The sequence below is a fragment of the Pogona vitticeps genome, chromosome 15, assembly GCF_051106095.1.
Source record: "Pogona vitticeps strain Pit_001003342236 chromosome 15, PviZW2.1, whole genome shotgun sequence".
NCBI classification, from domain to species: Eukaryota; Metazoa; Chordata; class Lepidosauria; order Squamata; family Agamidae; genus Pogona; species Pogona vitticeps.
The window spans coordinates 11452226-11472792 of NC_135797.1; the positions used below are offsets into that span (position 1 = coordinate 11452226).

The following is a 20567-nucleotide window of genomic DNA, read 5'->3' on the forward strand; positions in this document are numbered from 1 at the left end:
AAAAGTATCCTATTACTTCCCATAGGTCGGAAACAAGTGGGCAGGGCTGGGAAGGAGGAAAGAGAAAAAAAGAGTGGCCTTGAAGTTGTATTTATTTATTTAAAATATTTTTTTAACCTGCCTTTCTCCTTAAAAAAGCACCCCAGGCGGCTTACAACAATCAGAATACAGCATTTTTTAATTTGGCAGCCATGAGTGCCCCTTAAATCCCAGATAGATTAAATCTCTCCCCCCACCCCCGTGAGGGAGAGGGAGAAAGATGATTAAACGCCCCAAAAGAGAAATAAATAAATTTATTTAAATGCATTCAATTAAATCTGGGGCTTGGGAGTGAGGAGAAAAGAGAGCCCTGGGAATGAAAGCGCGTTTTCAAGAAATACCCCTCCTTTTTGCAAAAAAAATATTGCATGCAAAATATATATTCACAGTCTATATATTTACAAGTATATAGTACTATATACTGTAAATATATAGCAGAAAGGGGTGTGTGTGAATTTGCCCTTCCTTGCCCCTAAGAAACGGATGCAAATACTATATATATATATAAATAGCATTTTTTACTGTGAGTAGGAAAATTAAGTCATCCAGGAGGACAAAAAAGTCACTTCCTGGCATGCAAAAATAATTTTTTGGGGGGAAAAGGCTTTGTAAGTAGGAGAGAATGAGCCTCCTTTATGTGCCAGCAGAAAGGAGGTGTGTGTGTGAATTTGCCCTTCTTTGCCCCTAAGAAAAGGATGCAAATTACAATCACTTATCTTTAAAACTGAAAATAATGATGGCTTAAATAATTGGAGTGAGGGTGAGGAGATACCCTCCCTTAAATAGATCTAGCAATAAAGGTGGATATAAGCTGCATTATGTGGTGGATATAGGTGCACAAAGGTGGATATAAGCTTATAAGTGGGAATGCAGGTAGAGGATAAAAGTGGCTTTCTATGACTAAAATTCAAAGATGGGATCCACTTATAATTGAGGTCCAACACTGGGGCTTGCTTTGGCTTCCTCCTCTTTTTTTGTTTTCAACAGAAGAGAGTCAAACTTTATTTTCAGGGTTTGAACAAAATGCATGTAATGCTAGGCTGGTTGGTTGTCAAACACTCCGTTTCTATTCTGTTTGTAACTTTTCTAAACTTGAATTCTCCCGTTTCCTTCACCTTGTCTCGACTCCCCATCTTATTCCTCTTCCTCAACCCTAACCCTCACTCTGGTCTCTTAATGTCAGGGGCCAACCCGCTCAACTCAATGGCAGTTTGTTACCTGCATTCAGTTGCCAAAACGGAGACTTAGAAGCCAGAAGCCGGTTGCATGATAGGACTGGGGTGACCAGAAGCATGAGCCCTGCCAAGACAACAGACACAAGAGCGGTCCAGTTTAAATCTGAAGACATAAAAACTGATTACAAGGGGATGGAAGAATGGAATGACAATAAGCAAAGTATTTGTACCATAGTGTGGCCTCTAAATAGGAGATGGGGACATAGAGGAGAGATACTGGCTGGTGAAAGATTGTTGTTTTTCAGTTGTTAAGTCGTGTCTGACTCTTCGTGACCCCACGGACCAGAGCACGCCAGGCCCTCCTGTCTTCCACCGCCTCCCGGAGTTGGGTCAAAGTCATGTTGGTCGCTTCGATTATGCTGTCCAACCATCTCCGTCCTCTGTCGTCCCCTTCTCTTGCCTTCACACTTTCCCAACATCTGGGTCTTTTCCAGGGAGCCCGAACTCTTACCTTTTTTCTTTTTTTTCTTTTCTGGCAGCAAAGGTCAAATCCTATCTTAGCAGGTGGATGCCTACCCTTCCCTCTTTTCTGCTCCCTTAGTTACTTTTGTGTAAAACAAAAATTAACTGTTGAAATCATTGAAACTGTAGCCTGTTCAATTAAGAATTCCTAGCTGTTGCATCTCAGGTTTTTAAAAGACGGATCCTCAAAATGCAGGGCCTCTCCTCACCGTTACATCATTCTCCTCCACAGTGAGAACTTTTTATCTGCCCATTTTGCTAAGATGGTTATGGAACAAAATTGCTAATCCCTCTTTTGTCACTTTAACTGGATTTTGACCTTGGCACCTTAAACGTTGGACTATAACAGCTTCCTATCGGGCTGACTCTTTAAGGATGCCATTTACTTTCAGAAGCCCCTGTGCTGTTTAGCTTCAAAATCCTTCCTGGTGAAAGAAAGTACAGTATCAGGTTTCCAGCATGATATTGTGAGGGTAAACATGCACTCGTAAACAGCATCTATGGCTTTCAGTATGTTTTTGGCTTATAACTTGCATCAACTGTAGCCAGTTTTTATTATGGGGATGGAAATGGCGGTCTGAAAACATCTGGAGAGCCACATATCACGTCCCCCTCTGTTTTTGAACAATATTCCTTGTAGGGAAAGGCATTCTTTAATGCGTGTTTGTCCTTCCCTTCTAGTCTTGGTGAGCAGTATTATAAGGATGCCATGGAGCAATGTCACAATTACAACGCCCGACTATGTGCAGAGAGGAGTGTTCGTTTGCCGTTCTTGGACTCGCAGACTGGAGTCGCCCAGAGCAATTGCTACATCTGGATGGAGAAGCGACACAGAGGACCAGGTTGGGTGCAGATGTAGCGTATAAGAATCTGCAGCATGAGGTGCTGTGCGATTTCCAAGCGCCGGTTGCTGTTCATAGTGTTCCAGGTGTAGCGATGATCTTTGCCTTCCTTTAATAGCTTTGCGTCTTCACTGCTCTTAGAATCATAGCCATTGAGTTGGAGGGGGCCTACGAGGCCATTGAATCCACACACCCCCTGCACAATGCAGGAATCCAAATCAAAGCAGATCTGACAGATGATTGTCCGGTTTCCTCTTGCATGTCTCCAGTGTTAGAGCGATCGCCATCTCCAAAGGTCATGAGTTCCATTGTCGTACTGCTCTAACAGCTAGGAATTTTTTTTCCTGGTATTCAGACTTAAATCTGTCTTCCTGTAGCTTGAGCCCATTATGACGTGTCCTGCACTTTGGGATGATCGAGAGCAGATCCTGCCCCTTTTATTTCGGTAGCTCACATGGAAGGAGTTCCTTGGGTAAAGCCGATCTCAGTTTCCTTATGAAATCCAAATTGTGTGTCATTGGAACCAGTTGTGAGGACAGGCTGGGGGAGGGGGTTAGATGCTTTTGTTGTTTGGTCTTTGTCAGCTGTGGGGTTTAACAGCAGCCGTGGTGGAATGAAGAGCAGGGGAAGAAAACCTATAATTTATAAGCCCTAATAACAGTGCCAGAGTTCAGAGATGAGGGGACTCCTATCAGCAACATCTGGAGGGTTACCGCTTGCCTTCTGCAATGCAAGGACTGGAAATTCTCTATTGATCTCTGCAAAAGGAGGCTGTTGGGAAATGTTCTTTAGTCCTATGTTTCTGAAACTTCCACTTCCCACACTGATTTCCTTTTGCTTATTGGAAGGTTTGGCATCTGGCCAGCTTTACTCCTACCCGGCTCGGCGCTGGAGGAAAAAACGTCGCGCTCACCCTCCCGAGGATCCGAGGCTTTCGTTCCCTTCCATTAAGCCAGGTTTGTCTTTCCTTCCCTGCCTTTCCTGTGATTTCGGTCTCTGCCATGCCAGTATTGGCTTGGGTTTGAACCACGAGGAAGAGAGAATCTGGCTGAAGAGTTAACGCTACAGGAACGGTGCTTAAGGCATCTGACGATACAGCAGATTCTAAGGGTATCGGTTTTGATTTACACATCTGTTAACTCAAGGATAGGGAAAACAGTGGTCTCTTCAGATGCTTTGATCTGGAATGCCCATCAGCCCTGCGCATCATGGGCAGAAATGTGTAAGAGGTAGCCTGAAGCATCTGGGGAGGCCAGATGGTTCTACACATCTGCATGAAGTTGTATAATGCCCTACTCAGTCATGTTCTATTAGATCCATTTAAGTCTTGCTTTTCCTCCAGTGGGCTCAGGGCTATCTTCCTGTTTGATCCTCAGAGCAGCCATGTGTCGCAGGTCAAGCTGAGAGAATCACTGACCCAAGGCAAATATGGGACTCCCACATGACCTCTGTCGCTGCTACATCTCACTGGCTTTCTAAGTCTGTGGCTCTCTTTCTCAGTAGAGCAGGCTTATCCTTATCCTTGAGGCTTCTCCATACATAAAAAGAGATTCTATGCAAGGGCAGGGATGGGGTTCTGTGTCAGCAGGCGAGCAAGCTGGTGGAAGCGACCGGTAATTCTGTTTCCTCTTCTGCCAAGTTCCTTCCTGTGCTGGTGGCAGAAGAATACGTTTTTTTCTTGTCTGCAGCTAGCATGGAAATAGAGAGGCTTGGGGGAAGAGGACCTGGGCGTCTCTTGCGTCTGCTCCCCCAGAGCACTATCATGCACACTTGTTGAAAAACAGTCTTGACAATTGCTTTGTGTTTGGGTGAGGAATAGTTAACTGCTGGAAAAAAAAGGAGTTATCCTGGGATTTTCCCACTTTGTGAAGGGTCGTGAGCAGAAGAGGGCACCCTGAGTAGACCATCTTGACTGCTGGCGTTGGTGTTGTCAAGATTTAGGCTGCCCTTTGCTATGGAAAGCTTGGCATCCTTTTTCCTGCTGGCAATGCGGGCATGATATTGTGCAGCCATATTGGGCTATTTCCTGGCTTTTTTGAATCGTGGGTGCAGAAGCACAATATCCCACATTCATAAACCAGAGGGTTTTTTTTAAAAAAAATTGAATATAGGCAGAAGGTTTGTGCATGCATGCGTGTTAGTCTCCTTAGAGCTTAGCTTTTCTTTTGTGGCTGACGTGGAAATGTAAATGACAAATCTCTTAGTACAAAATATCACAGGCTTCAAAAGCTTGTGGACTTTCATACTCAGCTGTGGGAAGATCAGCCGTGAGAAGAGATTGTATTGAGTTTCATGAAGTCTTCCACTGAGAAACTTCTAGACTTACCAGAAGCGTCTCCGGGGATCAAGAAAGAGAGAAAAGACAGTCTGGTTAATATATATTGGTGGGCATACTCCCCATAAAGATAAACTGTCCAGCACCCTGTCCTTAGCAGCATATGCAGCCACGTGTTGCCCTGGACTCAAGATTGTAGAATCACAGAATAATGAAGGGGCTTATAAGGCCATAAGATCCAACACATTGTCTTGAGTCCTTTTAAAGAGGAAAGGATTCAAGCTCGCCTTGAGTCCTTTTAAGGAAAAAGGTGGGGCAAAATATTTTAAATAAATACTCTCTGCTCGGTGCTGGAATCCAAATCAAAGTATATTTGACAGATGGTTGTCTTCCCCCGGTGTCCTTGCCGTGTTTCCTTCTCCACCATGCTCTAGATATTTTCAGCTAATGGCTAATTGGGAGGGGGTGATGGGTGTTATTGTTCAGCACTTCCCAGAGGGTACAAAAAAAGAACCCTTTTGCAGGCTAGGTGTCACGTTAAACAACAGCAACAAAAAGGGCTTGCCTATTATTCAAAGCATCTTCTTAGGCGATGGTGTAACATCAGAAATGTAGGGAGTGTAATTTTAGAATTAAGAGAGAAACTTATTTTCATGGGTCATGAGATTCTCTCTGTGTCTATGTGTGTCTATATCTGCATGAGACAGGTGTCATTCTAGCACACAAACACTTGTGTACATCTGAATTCGACCACGACAAAGCTCTTTGGTGTGTTTGCTACTGCGGACATAACATGGGTTTCTCTCCGGATTGTCTTCCTTTAGACACGGAGCAGACGCTGAAGAAAGAGGGCTTGATCTCTCAGGACGGCAGCAGCTTGGAGGCTCTTTTGAGGACCGATCCTCTCGAGAAACGCAGCCTGCCCGATCCCCGCACCGATGAGGACAGCCTAGGCGAATTTCCCATTGCCAACAGCCGCACACGGAAGGTAAACGGGGGGGGGGGGGGGGAAGGGGGAACTGCTCTACCTGGTTGGAGAGAACGCTGTGCAACGGAACAGCGATAAGGACACAGAAATCTGCCTTGTACCGAGTCGTATTCTGCTGATCCATCTTGTTCCGTATTGCAAGTGTTGACTAGCAGCGGCTTCAGGGTGGCAGAACAGATTCTTCTTCGGTGCTGTCTGGGATCTGAGGTCGTCTCCCATCCAAGTAATAACCCTAACCCTTACCCTGCTTAGCTTTCAAAGTCAAACAGCAGTCAGCTTCTCCTTTAAAAGGTTGGTGTTGGGAATTTGCTCCATTGTGTTTTGTTCCATCCTTTTCCATGCTGTGAAAAAGAGGTGTTTCTCTGAACGGAGTGATTAAGACGGAAGCCCCAGGGTTATGGGAAAGAACCCCACGATATGGTGGAAGACATCTTGCATTTAGATTGTCCCAGGGAGAGGTAAAAGCATCTGGATGTCGGTGTTGAGTAGGATTCCTCTCTGTTTGAGGCCCTGGAGAGTGGCTGTCAGGTAGACTTCATGCTACAGTACTGGCGTAGGCAGTCAGTTCTTCTCACGTGGTGCACAAAAATGTCCTGCCTTTCAGCTTGCCATTTGAACTGAAACTCACAGTGAAAGGTACACGTCAGTGCTTTCCCCCTCAACCAGTTTTTTAAAACAGTGGGCTAGGCTTCCTTCTAGCAACTTCGAGAAACCAAAGCGAACTTTGATAAAGACTGTCAAGTTTTACCTGGCATAGGGTTCTCTAACCTGCATTCCACATTCTCAGATGCTTTATATGCTTCTGAGGATGTGGGCCGCAGGCCACAAAATCATTTGTTAGTTTTTAAGGTACATAGTTTTGCTGCAACTGACTGACCTGGTTCTGGACGCTGACATTTTGCTGTGAGAAGCCGTTCTCTAACACCGTCAAAGTCGTTTTATATTTTGCATATAGAAGAAGTGTTTGTAGGTTTGCTTAGTTTTCCGCATTTCACTTTCCCCTTCAGGAAAGAGTTGTTGTAGAGTTTCTACTGCTTGGCTACTGGACGTATTGCTGATCCCTTCCTCTCCTGTCCTGTCCTGTCCGAAAGCCCGTGGCCACACACTTTCAAACTTGTCAACACAATCTGTAAATGTGGAGGAGAAAGAGAACAGTCAATTCTGTGTCTGTGCAGTATGATCATTGAAAGGGGATTAAGATTTCTTGACCAGTCTATAGTAACCTTTTGTCATGCCGATATATTTTTTTTAATCTTTGGTGTCTTCAGCAGATCTTTCTAACCCTCACATGCTGCTTTAATTTTCTCCTGCTGGGCAGGCTTCTCTCTCGGTGGGTCGTCCTCCCCTCCTGTTTCTGCAGCTTCTACCCTCTATATTCTGGCTCGCCGAAGCTTTTGTTTCAGCCAGAGTGAACACGAGTGTAAAAAGCAAATCAGCCCTGCTTCGCAACAGCCGTTGAGCAAGGGTGGAGGGAAGTGATGCAACCCCACTCTGATCTTCATCATCCTTTTTGGCTTGGGGGAACGGCCAAGTTTTGTTGGCCAACTCCCAGCTGCAACTTCAGTAAGGCCAGCTGGAGAAGAAAAATTGCAGTTTCTATCACATAACCCTGGAAGGCAGAATACACTCTTGAGCGAAAGAAAGGGAAAGGGGAGAAAATGTATTTTGCCAAGAAGGACAAGAATGCCGAGAACCTAAGACAGAAGGAAGTGCTTCATCACATAGCCCATAAATTGTGAAACTTGGCGATTGCAAGATGTGTTGATCACAAGGCTATAGAACTTTAAGAGAGGTTTGGATAAGAGAGGGAGGAGGGGAAAAGGGAAGGTCAGAATGATTAGTCCTGGCTGTATCCTAGCTCCAGAATCTGAGGGATCAGGCCAGCTGAACGCCAGGTGTTTGGGGGAGCCACACCAGAAGAGACCAAAGCGCTCCCACGTTCTGCAGGTGGATCTTCCATTGGGACATCTTGCTGGCCGTTAGGAAAGAAGATGCTGTGGTTCTTGAGAACCTTTTTGGTCTGACCCAGGAACACCGTTCTTACGTTCACTGATTCCGCTTATTGACTGCAGGCTAATTTTTCTTTATTGCATTACCGTGGGGCCCCCTTTTTCCACAGGATGTGTATGCCCTGATTTGGAGAAGTCAGCCCTGATTTACTTACCCATGGTCTGAAACGGTTAAAAGAAAAATCCTAGAAATACGTATTTCTAAAGATGAAGTAACCAGATCTGACCATTGGACATCCAGAGACTGTGCTATGTGTAGTGTTTGTTATCAAAATAGTGTGCGATAGAATCAAGAATTTTTCAGCCTCTGCGGGGGCGCGGCTTGGAACTAATCCCCTGAAGCTAGTAGGGGGTCCTACTGTATTTTCATATTTCTATTAATATTAGGAAACATCCGGAGACTGTTTTCATTTGGTGACATTTAAATGTGCTTTTTAAATGAGCAGTAGTATAGACATGAAGAGTCTAGTTCTGCCCACACACTTCCTTTGCTCAGTATCCATTAAGAATATACTTGCAGCATGGCAGCAGTCTAAATTTCAGCATGTTTAGCACAAGCGCAATTCAGTTCAGCCTCTATAAACGTTTGACAAGTCTGCTGGCCTTGAATAGCGAATGAAGGCTGTGATATTGTGATCTCCCTTGATCTGAGCAGATTGGCTAGACGGAGGGTCAAGAAAGGATCACATCCTGTCTCTTTCCAATTTGCTTTGTCAATACCTGTTCAGATGAGGAACGAAGCGGCTTGTACCCATCTCTCTTCCCGACTACGTTTGTCTTCTTCTAAGTTGTCTTCCCCCCCCCCCTCTTTGTTCTAGCGAATCTTGGAACCTGACGATTTCCTGGATGACCTGGATGATGAAGACTATGAAGAAGACACACCAAAACGCCGAGGGAAAGGCAAAGCTAAGGTATATATCACATACTGGGCCTTAGAAATGCCGGTCCATCTCAAAGTCTGGCTTGGCTCTCTTTCGGTCTTCACCTTTTTCCATAAGGGAGTTTGCAGGGGAGTTTGCTAGTCGTTGGCTAGCATAACATTAGGTATTCAGTAAATAATGGGGAAGAAAAAGAGGGCAGGCTTGTTTAATTATTCAAGGGAATTTTAAAGGGAATTTAATCTATAATGCCCTAAACGGCTTGGGTCCAAGCCATCTAGAAAAGTGCAGCTCCTGTTGTGAGCCTGCCTGCCTGGGAATTAGGATAATCACAGGAGGCCTTCCTCTTGGCCCCACCAACCTCATAGGCATGCTCGGTTGGGAAACAGAACACACTCTTCTCTGTCACTGCTCCCAGACCCTGGAACTCCCTACCACTGGAAGCCAGGCTGGCCCCTCTTCGTTGGCCTTCTGCAAGCAGGCAAAGACCTTTCTCTTCAGATGGGTTTTTCCTTAGTAACTGGCGGTCCGAGAGGGATTTTTAAACGGATTGTTGTGCTCTGTTGTTTTTAAGTTGTCTTTCCAGTATTGATTTTATTTACTTTTTAAAAATATGTGTATACTCACTGTTAGTTTTAAATACTGTCTTTTAGTGATGTAAGCCACCTTGGGTCCTTTTAAGGGGAAAGGTGGGATAAAAATAATACAAACCAATAATTTCTTTTTTAAAAAGTAAATACATAACGTTTTTATTGCTACAAGTCCACATTGTGGGGCAGCAGAGACTCTGTTTCCAGGATTTGCTACCCAGAGTAGACCATTGGTCTAGATGGGCGGGGTAGAAGTTTAATAAATGAATATATAAAATTACATCTGGTTTGCTACAGTGCCCAGGAAGACCACAGCCAGGGAACTGAAGATGGTCATCCTTATTTGCTGTTATGCAACCAACGTGCACACAGTAGCTGTTGCTGCTCAGAGAGGGACGGCCTCTGAACCTGGAAATTTTGATTGGCGTCGCCCTTCACCAATTAAAATGTTATTGTTGTTTAGTGGTTAAGTCATGACCCCATGGACCAGAGCATGCCAGGCCCTCCTGTCTTCCACTGCCTCCCGGAGTTTGGTGAAAATGTTGCAAGGGCTAAAATTAGCTTTTGTAAGCATCCTTGTCAACAGGAGAATGTGAATTTACGGCCGTGCAGTGATGGGCTAGGCAGCCATTCCCCTCGTCCTTCACCGTGGGCTATCTAGCTCTGATAGGCACTGGAGTCTGGCAAAATTTGGGGAGCCACGAGACCTCCCACCCCTGCTGCAAACCTTAACTGCTGTTTGCTTTGTTTCAGTTCTGCTGTTATCTCACTCCAAGCTCCTCCTTTGCCGTTTGTGGCGACAGAGGCAGAGTTATTGGAAGGATGGGATGGGTGTGTTTTGAATTACATGTCCTGGATTTACACCTTCCCACCCCACCCCCTTGGGCCAGTAGGCAAAGAGTAGCGTCTCTGCCTCATGAAAAGTCTTGACTTCTGTTTTTGCTGGACTCCTAGGGTAAAGGAGTTGGGAGCGCCCGGAAAAAACTGGATGCAGCCATTTTGGAAGACAGAGACAAACCTTATGCCTGTGACAGTGAGTAAGAAGGCGAGCCTTGCTGTGGGACCACGTTGTCGTGAGCAGAACATATTTTACTAGATAGGCGGGCGGGTGGGTAGGATGGGGGAATGGATCGGTTTGGTGTATGCTGTGATACGGGGCGGGAGAACCACAGGAGGGGGTGAATAAGCTTCCTCCCTCTTGTTTTTCTCCATGAACTTTCTCCGTGGTTGATATGCTCCTGTGTATAGGAGAAAGTTGGAATGTGGTACTAAGAGGTGGCTTCCAGTAATACTGGGGGGGGGGGAGAGAGAGAGAAGGGGCGCTGTTTTATTTTGCCATGAAATGCTAAGTTGATAAAACGGTATTTTTGCTTTGCCCAACTTAAGTATGTGCAGGTTTTACAGTTTCACACAGCTCTTTTGCTTTGCGTGATGAAATGTGCCGTGAAAATACAAAACTCTGCAGTACAACGTGGCCAGTAAAAGAGAAGGTTACCTTAATTTCTGTATCTTTTGGGGCAAACCCAACCCAACATTGCCTTGGCCCTGGCATCTTGCGTCCCCTTAACTTGGGTCACAGGAGGTTCAGCCGAGGGCTGCCATGAGGTTGAGTGGCCGCCCTGCCCCATTGCTGTACTCCTCCTCCTCCTGATAAATCCCAGGACTGATGGGTATACAGAAAGCCTAGCAGGGAGCTATTTTGCACGGTATATCTTCATTTATACGATGGAGGCTCTTTTTCACGTGCAGGCCCCCAAGATGGGAGTCCAGCCCTTACGGGGTAGAGCTGCCAGCTTTCCTTCCATATTTGCTTTCCCTCTGTATCCAATCTGGAAATCAACTACACCTGCAAACTTGGGTGATGCAAAGGGGTGGGTGGGAATTGGCAAGCATTTCCAAAATGGAAAATAATGAGTTTTTGAAATTACTTTTCTTTCTCTCCTCCTTTACTGTCCTGCAAGAATGTTATACTCCCCCTTTTAATTTAAAATAACACTAATTAGTATTTTTTTCTGTTCTCCTTTTAATCGCTCTATACAGCTGACTTGCGTGCATGTTACGTGCGTGACTATCTATAGCGTGTGTTCACCTTTCTCTCATTATTCTCTTTCTGTATTTCAGATAGTTACAAACAAAAGCATACCTCGAAACCTCCTGACCGAGGTAGTCCATTCTCTCTGTCTCCTATTTTATTTCCTCCTGACTTTGTTCTTCTGAAATGTTAGTTTTAAAAACTCTTTTCTTTTGTTTTTTGGAAAAAAAAAGTGGGCACCAAAAAAAAATCCACCCCTTCTTCTTACAATATGTGATTTGGTGTGTATTTGTGGTGTGTATATTACATTGGGGTTGCCTGTATATTGGAAACTCTTTTTAGGGAGATTCCTTCTGCAGTGTCATGGGGAGGGTGAAGATCCACCGTTTTGCTCAGGGTGTGATGGACCAAAATTCTAAATGTGTAGCTGAATCCATGGAGGGCTTTTTTGGGAAAATCTGCTGCCATATTTAAACGTCACTTATGCATACCCAGAAATGTCGTCGGTTGTATTTTTTTTTATCCTGCTTTTCAGACATAAACTGTCCTGCAGTAATTAAAACTCAACAAGTTACGTATTGTAGAGTGCTCCTATTTTCCATTTCAGTCTTTTTCGCTTTTGACACTCCATCCGGCCACAGGCAGCCAACATTTCAATAGCCACAAAGCATTTCCTGTCTTCTTTGGCTTCTTACATAGGGCTTCCCCTTCACGTTGTTGTTCAGACTTTTTATTTTTTCGTACCCTCCATGTTTATGTCCAATTACGTTAATGCTTTTTGTTGCTGAATGAATGGTGGTGCTTTCGCTGTATAAGCAATGGCTCTCATACCTGGCCATTAGAAGGAGAGCAAATAATTAAGCAGTGTCATTGGAGGGTGCTGTGTTTAGGTGCAAATTGGGTGAGATTCTACCCCGAGGCTTACAAACTAAAAGACAAAGGAAAATAAGAGGGGAAAAGAGAAAGGACGTTAATCCATCACCTTGTGCTTAAATGGTAGTTACAGATTTGTGGTCAGCTGAGGCCTGGCTGATGTAACTGGGAAAGAGGTAAACACTCAGTAAGCGTTAGTTTTCTGGTGGCGGAGTGATAGATCCTTTTCCCTTACCCCGTTGCATTTATTAGATCCTTTTTATTTGTAGTGTTATAGACGACCCTTCATCTCTTAAAGTTGGGTTCTAGAGTGTGTACAGAGTTATGGCGTAGCCTCAGAAAACGCATTATAATCCCCTGGTAACTGAAGAGGGTGAGGAAACAGAAAACGCATTATAATCCCCTGGTAACTGAAGAGGGTGAGGAAACAGACCCCTTTTCTGTGTGGGTGTGGCTGGCTGGTCTTCCCTTTTTGCAATGCCCATCATGCAAAGAGAGGGTCACCTTCCCAGTGATCTTCAACCTTTGGCCAACGAAAGGAGTCTTAAGTGGCTTTTCCCTCGGGGTAGCGGTCATGGAAAGGCCTGTCGTTCGTTTCTGGCCCATTGAGGTCAGGGAGAGAAGGATGCTGTTCCCAGGAAACGGTTTGTCTTAAACAGAATCCTATAACACCGTTTGCAACAGACTTTGGCAATGTATCTTGAGTCATTTCTTTGATTGATTCTACTCCTGGGGGTTATATCATCTCCATATGAGAGATCAAGAATCTCTTTTCTCTTTCTTCCTCTTCCCGATTTGCCAGCCCACGATAGCATGGCTTTGTTTTTCTTCTTGTCCAGAACACAATCTAGCTCATTTGAGTCCGTCATCTGACGACCCACCCTTCTGTGATGCGTTTCCATTTTCTTTTGCAGAACCCCGTAGGCTTGTTCTCTGAGGTTGTGACTGTGTTAGGATATAATTTTTGCTGTCTGTTAATGCACCCAGACGCATACACTAGCCGGAAGAAAAAAAAATTAAAAATGAACTTCTTGTCCCTGTCTCCTTGGGCTTTTTCTGCTGCCTTCATTCCATTTCTCTGCTGGGTAATGTATCTACGTGGCCTCCCCTTGGGACCACGTTAGTATGGGCCATGTGAATGCATTATCCAGCAGAGAAATGGAGCGAAGGCAGCAGAACAGCCCAAGAGGACGGAAAAGGCTGTTGAATTTTGCAAACTCTGAAAAACGATCGAATCTTCCAATTTCTCTGCCTTGAAGAGAGTGGATTTTGAACTCCTTACTTGAGGCTCGCTCCGTTTTGTGGCCCCCAGCGCTAAGGACCTAGGTGATTCTTGGTTGCAGTGTTGGCTAGTAAATGTATTTTTCCTTTACCTTTTGAGCATTTTAGTGCAGTGGAAAAGGGCATTTCTGTAACGTTGCACCAACTTGTGCAAATAAAAGCCATAGGTATATATTTTGCCTCCAGGTGTTGAAAGCCTCAAAGGGATGCTAGTCATAGGTCCATCAGCAATTTTTGTCATTATTTTTCCCCCCACATAGAAACACCAATGTCAGTCTTTATTGCAGACGGCAGCCAGCAATTTGGACTGAACTGTAAGGGTATTCAGTCCAATCTGCTTCTGCCTTTGCAATGGTTACATTCTTTTGCTTATTTAAAAAAAAAATCAGATGGCTTCAGAGGTGGATGGTCCAGCCCTCTGCTGCTTCAGGAAAGATAATGCAATCACCTGCCTTATTGTCAGCCATCCAGGACTTTATTTTAACTTATGTTGGCTTTTTTGCCTTTTTTTTCTTCATCATGTGTTTGGAAAAAAAAAAACACGGATACCATTACTTGTAGTAAAAGAATCCTGTGTTAGTCTTAATTAGAGATGGGCACAAACCACCGGCTTGGTTGTTTGTGCTGGTTCGTTTTGCAGCTGAACGAGGGTTTGATGCCCTTCCCAGCCCTGCCTTCTGCCTCAGGCACCCACTGAGAAACAGCCCCCCTGGCTTCCCTGCCCCGTCTCCTCCGGACTCTGCCTTCGCTGAGACCTTTCTGCCTTGACCGCCCAGAAGCTGCAGGAATCAACAGGCAGTGATAAGGATTGAGGCAGGCTGTGCTTCAAAACATCCGGAGGGCCAGAGATTTTGGCCGGTCCCTTGCAGAGAAGAGCCACCACTTTTCTTACAGCCTGGACGGCTCTCTGCTGACCCATTTTTTCAGGAGCTCCTCCCCACCTAGCATTGGGTACCTCACCATTGATTCGGAGCGGACCTTTGGCTTTCTTTCCTTCCATCAGCCAGTCAGGGAGGGGCGGGGAAGGGAATTGAACAGCATGGTCTGTTTGCACCAGGTGTTCAGTTTCTGTTGCCACAAAGAAGAGGACAAAACACGCACATCATAAATCGGCACGTTCTGTACAATTCAGAGACAGATGGGAGACCAGGCACTCCGCGTTTTGCCCCCACGGACATTTATTGGCTCACAGAGTTTCACCAGATGTCGCCTGCAGCTCCTTAAGGGTCAGCCTACTTTAAATTTTTGCTGGTAACGAAAGAAAGCAATTCTCAATTTGGTGCGCCAAAGGAAATCACAAGATGTGGCCAGCCTGTGAAGTCTTATATACAGCCCAGCTATCTCACTTCTGGTGCAATGAGTCAGATGGGTTGCAAGGCAGAACCTGGAGCAACTTTTAACTTTTAACATTGAACCGGAGCCGTCAAGAGAGATGGAGGGCAGGCTGTGGGTGATCATTGCTGGTTGAGGGGTTCCTCTGTTCCTTCCCAGAAGTGCACAATATAGGGGAGAATTAGTTCTGGAATAGGATCAGATCCACTTTCCTTTCCAGATCTTCCCCATAGCCGGGGTTTCTGTGGAGTGGTGGTCCAAGGCTTTTTTCCTTCTCCCTCCTGTTCCTCCGAGCGTCGTCGCTGCGGAATGGATTCCTTCTGTCCATCCACCTCGGCTTCTTTGGGAGCACAATGTGAAAGGAGAGAAGGGTAGCACCTGCCAGTGCAGGCTCTCAATGAATCAGCTGTGTTTACACAACCCATAAGAGAGACATAAATTTTTTGGTGGCAAATTAGCTCTTCTGTTGCATGTTTTTTTTTTAATCCCCCAAAAAGCCTTGCAGGGCTCAACAGACTTTGGAAAGAATTTGGCTCCTTTCGCCCTTCCATCATATCTCTGACCCCTTGTAGAAGACAGGAGCGTCTGAGGGAAAGCGTATGTGCTTCTTCCCATCAGCAGATTTTTCCGACAGTCCGTCTCAACAAAGGTCTGCTCCCTTTTTCCTGGGTTTTGACTACCCTCGGATTTGGGCCCGTGGTTTAGTACCTCACTTTGCCTTGGCTACTGCGCTGGCAGTGTATTCCTAATAGAGCCAGATTTTTTAAAAAAAGGTTTGATAGTCTTTGTTTTGCTAAAGACAGGCGGGTGGGGATTGTAAGGAGGTGCTATAGAAACGGGAAATGGGTTGAGGAGTGAAAAGCGGAGTACAGCAACCAGACCCTAATTTGGCTTTTATGGCTGGAAGTCCTGGTCGTTTCTGTCCCGGGATCTTGACCAACGTTGTCCACCGCTATGTGCAACGTGGCTATACAACAAGAATAGGCTGATTAAAGCCCTCGCTAAACTAATGAAACTCCCTGGATGTGTTTGAGGCATCCACACACATTCAGCCGAGCCTACTCCGCCGGGTTGTTGTTGCGAGAATGAAATGAGGCAGAGAGGAGCGCCATAGACACGGCCTTCCACTCATGGGGCAAAAGGTGGAATATAACTGATAAAACCAGGCATTCTGTATATTGTACAGTATAAACAGATCTCCTGCTTTAACGACCATCCAGGTCATCTGAGCTAACTTTGCAGTCAAAGGAGCAACCTCAATTTTAGGACTATACCTGGCAGAGGAATTTTGCATCCCTGAAACCAGGCAGATGATGGAAGGAGAGAAGGACAGTCTCTCTCTCTCTCTCTCTCTCTCTTTCTCTCTCTCTCTCTCTCTCTCTCCCTCCTCTGCCCATCTGCTTGAGAGAAAGCTTGTTTCTCCCAGCTGGCGAGGAGTGCAGTAAAAAACAGAAGTCTGGTGGTGCCTTAAAGACTTAACAGATTGATTTCAGGTTCTGAGCTTTTGTAGATGGCAAGCCATGGCCACAGACGACTTGCATTTCTGTGCTCGCCGCCGGAGACCGGACTTCCTTTCTGTTCCAGCCAACATGGACAACGGAGGCTAGCAAATTGGACGTTGACGGTCTGGGATAAACAGGCGCAAATAGGTTGCGCTCTTTGATATGCTGTGCAGAGGACAGGAGATACAGGCCTGGCCGTCAAGAGTATACAGTCGGTTCAACAGGTCTGAGCGCCTCTCTCTCAAAATTTCTACCCATCCCACACCTGCACCTCTTCTCCTGGGGTGCTTCAGGGGGTGACCCCGAGGGAGGCCCGGAAATCTGCCACCCGCCACTGGGCCCTCTCTGTGGTGGCCACATTGCTCTGGAATACCTTCCCGTTCAAGGTGTGATTCCATCCATCCCTCCTCGGTTTTTGGAGAGATCTTGAAACCTGGCTGTTTTCACCAGCTTTTCATGGCCTTACTCTAGATTAATCTTGAGTCAAGATCTCGACTCAAGATTAATCTAGAGTAAGGCCATGAAAAGCTGGTGAAAACAGCCAGGTTTCAAGATCTTTTGAGCCTGTGAATTTGTTTTTGTCTGCCACCTATTATTGTATTTTGTGTTGGTGTTTCATTTGAATTTTATGGCTACTCCATTATACATTTATACAACATTACTTTGTTCTGTGTGTCGCCCAGCCTCGTAGCCTTGCCACGAGCTAGACAGGATAAGGATACAGTGAAATAAATTGAATAATAAACAGGCAAGGACTGATGAAAGCAAGGAAAGTAAAGGCAGGGAGAAGCAGAACATGCTGTTCTTTCAGTTTACAGGTACTGGGGTTTGACTCCAGGCTTAGTCGCAGCCGGGCCCAGGAACTAAGGGGTTGGGATAAGAGGCTGAATGGGAACTTGAATTTGAGTAGGGAAGAGGAAGATTGGCCGCATCACCCAGGCTAATGGGGAAGGCCATTCCAGCCACACGAGAAGGCAGCAGGGAGATGCCTGAATCGTGTGGAGGAGTAGGGGATGGTTGTGTCATTGTGGTCCACGGGTGTGTAGAATTTATTGTGCAGACAGAGAGCCCTGTGGGCTTTGGCTGGTTGCAGAAGTAGGAAGACAGCGCGCGATTCCACTGAATATCTATGCTTTTGTCTTCTCCCTTCTGCAGCCGGACACAGCCCCTAGGGCTCTTTCTCAACGAGGATCAGAAATGTGGTTTGGTTCTTCTTTTGCCCCTTTACTCCCCACCCCCAAGAGACGTAGGTTGCCCACGGTGCCAACGTAGGCAGTTGTTATGTCACTGCGTTCTTTCAGTACTGTTCCCGTGCTGTCTTGCTTTGGAGGGGAACTGCTCAGGTGCTATGAATGCTACTGCAAGGTGATGAGGATAGAGAGATGGATATTTAAGAAACCCAAGATGCATGTAGAAATCTGTTATTTGAAATTTTGTACGATGCCCTATTCTTGGGCTTTGTGCTGTTGCTGTCGGTGGACGCACTGGTAAGTTGAGGGAGCAGCACCGTTTGTGAGTGTGTGTGTTTGTGAAAGTTAGCTGAAGATGGCAGTGTGGGGATTTGTTGCCATGGGTTGAAAGAGATAGCCCTTGGCTACCAAGAAGCTGAGCCTATGTCTGTGTCTTTTCTAAAATTCCTTCCTGTTTAGTCTGTGGAAAGCGCTACAAGAACCGCCCTGGTCTGAGTTACCACTACGCACACTCCCATCTGGCCGAGGAAGAGGGAGAGGACAAGGAAGATTCACAGCCCCCCACCCCTGTTTCTCAGAGATCCGAGGAGCAAAAATGTAAGCTTCTAACATTTATTAGTGTTTCATTCCTGTTCCTCCGGCCCTCAAAAATGTTGAAAATATCTGGCGTGGCCCTCGTGGTCAAATGTTTGGAGACCCCCCTGGTTTAGAGGATACATCTGTTGCTCCACTCCCAGCATGCCTTTCATTTTAGAAATTACAGTAGGAGCCTCTTATCCGTGGGAGCAGTATCTCCTTGACTCACTTAACCACAGCCTGAATATATTAAAGATATTAAAAGAGAAATATATTTCTAAAGATGACGTTATCAGAACTGGCCAGAAGAGGGAGCCAGATAGCATGCCGTGCATAGCATTTGCTAAAGAAATACGTTTCCACAGTCATTAACAGAACTAGCCACTAGAGGGAGCCAGAAACCATGCTCTCTATATACCGTAGCGTTCGCTATGATCCACTTTTTCCGGGTGTGTGTACTTGGAACCAATCCCCTGCAAATACGAATATCCTACTGTAATCCAGCAAGGGGAAGGGCAAAACTGCCCAGTTTTCCAACTGTAGTTAACTCTGGGCGCATGCTTGACTTCTGTAATCCTTCCCCTTCCTCGTTTGCATGCAAATTGCCCGGTGTCTTCTGTTCTCAGAACTATGCATTTATTTCTAGTGCTTTGTTACCTTTGTGGCTGTGTGTGCTGCAAGGGTTGGCCCACCTCTAGTCCTCCTTGACTCCTGAGGACAGTTCCCAATCATGATCAGAATTAGGTTTAGAATTTGGAGTGGCCAGGTGGTGGAAGAACCTTGTTGATAGAAGCTCCGTCTGGATTAGCTTCTAATAGGAGCGGGGAAGTGGCCTTTGCATGGAGGGTGGAGGATCCCGAGGGTCGTTCCTGTTCTCTTAACAGGGCCGTAGAAGACATTTCCGCTTGTACGGGAGCCTGTGGGACAGACTGGGCTGCCGCTTGAGAAGAATAAAGAGGTGGGAGGGTGTTGCGGGAGGTTTTCTTGCCGTAGGAGCGCTTAAACAGCCACGCTTTCTCTCCCATTAGCTAAGAAAGGCCCCGACGGTCTGGCTTTGCCCAATAATTACTGCGACTTCTGTCTGGGAGACTCCAAAATCAATAAGAAGACGGGGCAGCCGGAAGAGTTGGTGTCATGTTCTGACTGTGGGCGGTCAGGTAAGTGGCTGGGAAGGGAAAGCGGCCGGATCCTGCATGCGCGGTGACGTTGCTCAGCGCTCTGCTGTCATCTGCCTTTTTTCGGCTGGCACAGCTGCTCCGAGTTCTCTCTGATCTGCCTGCTAAAAAAATCCTCCTAACTTCAGCCTGGTGGATTGTTGTTGAGTCCAGCCTCTGTTTCACTGGTTCCTGAAATATTCTGATCCAATGGGGTACATTAGGGCCAGTCCTGTATATTCCCGAAGGCTTTCACGGCCGGGATCCGAGGGTGGCTGTAGGTTTTTGGGGCTGTTTGGCCGTGTTCTGGAGGCTTTTCTTCCTTTCTTTGGTTGTTGTAGGAAAAAAACTACAAGAACCAAAGAAAGGATGGAAAAAATCTCCAGAACACGGCCAAAGAGCCCCAAAAACCTACAACCACCACCAGTCCTGTACGTTCCTTATGACCGCTTTTTCCTCTTCGGAGATCGGCCGCCTCCTTTAAGAGGGAGGCATGTGTGAATCTCATGTATGCTAGTGCCTGCTTCCGCACAAGTTTATAGAGGCAGAAGGTGGCTGTGGGTAAAATCCATGGGTACGTTTGCTTCTAGTGAGAACCCGTTCATGTTATTGAAAAATTTGACCTGACCTGAGCTACCTGAAGCATTCAGCACAACCAACGCCCTCTTTTTAGAAATACAGTGGGGCTCCCTTATCTGTGGGAACAGTATCTGCTGATTTCACTTATCAACTAACTGAAAATATTGAAAGAAAACCCCTAGAAATAATATATTTCTAAAGGTGAAGTTACCAGACCTTTCTCTAGAGGGAGCCAAAGAGCAGGCTATCCTGTTTCCCCGAAAATAAGCCCTAACCTGAAAATAAGCCCTAGTAGGATTTTTCAGGATGCTCGTCGTAATATAAGCCCTACCCCAAAAATAAGCCCCAGTTCAGTGAAACCCCACCCTCCACCCTTGTCCAGCAACCAGAAGAAGAGGACATGACTTTATCTGAATCAATGTAGATGGTTGTCCATGAAAAAAAATAAAACATCCCCTGAAAATAAGCCCAAATGGCTTTTTTTGGAGCAAAAATTGATATAAGACCCTGCCTTATTTTTGGGGAAACACTGTATAGCCTTGGCTAGAGAAATATTTTCCCCTGATGTCATTACCAGAACTAGCCACTAGAGGGGGGGGCAGGGACCCTGCAATATATACTGTTCCCTATTAGAATCATGTTTGCTATAATCCACGTTTTTGAGCAGCCACAAGGAGGACGGAAATGCGGATCCTGCCGTCCCTTGGAGGTGGGAGGCAGATGCCGTACC

At 45.8% G+C, this 20567-nt stretch overlaps 1 protein-coding gene across 2 annotated transcripts in view; it reads left to right on the plus strand.

Annotated features, from left to right (window-relative positions):
* The window catches only part of DPF2 (double PHD fingers 2), a 30071-nt gene that overhangs the window by 411 nt on the left and 9093 nt on the right, over positions 1 to 20567 (plus strand). Inside the window, exons 2-9 of one of the 2 annotated variants that reach the window (XM_020777850.3) lie at positions 2418 to 2578; positions 3427 to 3534; positions 5678 to 5841; positions 8669 to 8761; positions 10273 to 10351; positions 11440 to 11481; positions 17988 to 18125; positions 19133 to 19261. In XM_020777850.3, coding sequence (XP_020633509.2) covers positions 2418 to 2578; positions 3427 to 3534; positions 5678 to 5841; positions 8669 to 8761; positions 10273 to 10351; positions 11440 to 11481; positions 17988 to 18125; positions 19133 to 19261 — 914 coding nt within the window. The remainder of the gene's footprint in view (positions 1 to 2417; positions 2579 to 3426; positions 3535 to 5677; positions 5842 to 8668; positions 8762 to 10272; positions 10352 to 11439; positions 11482 to 17987; positions 18126 to 19132; positions 19262 to 20567) is intronic. The other variant, XM_020777851.3, reaches the window with a different exon arrangement.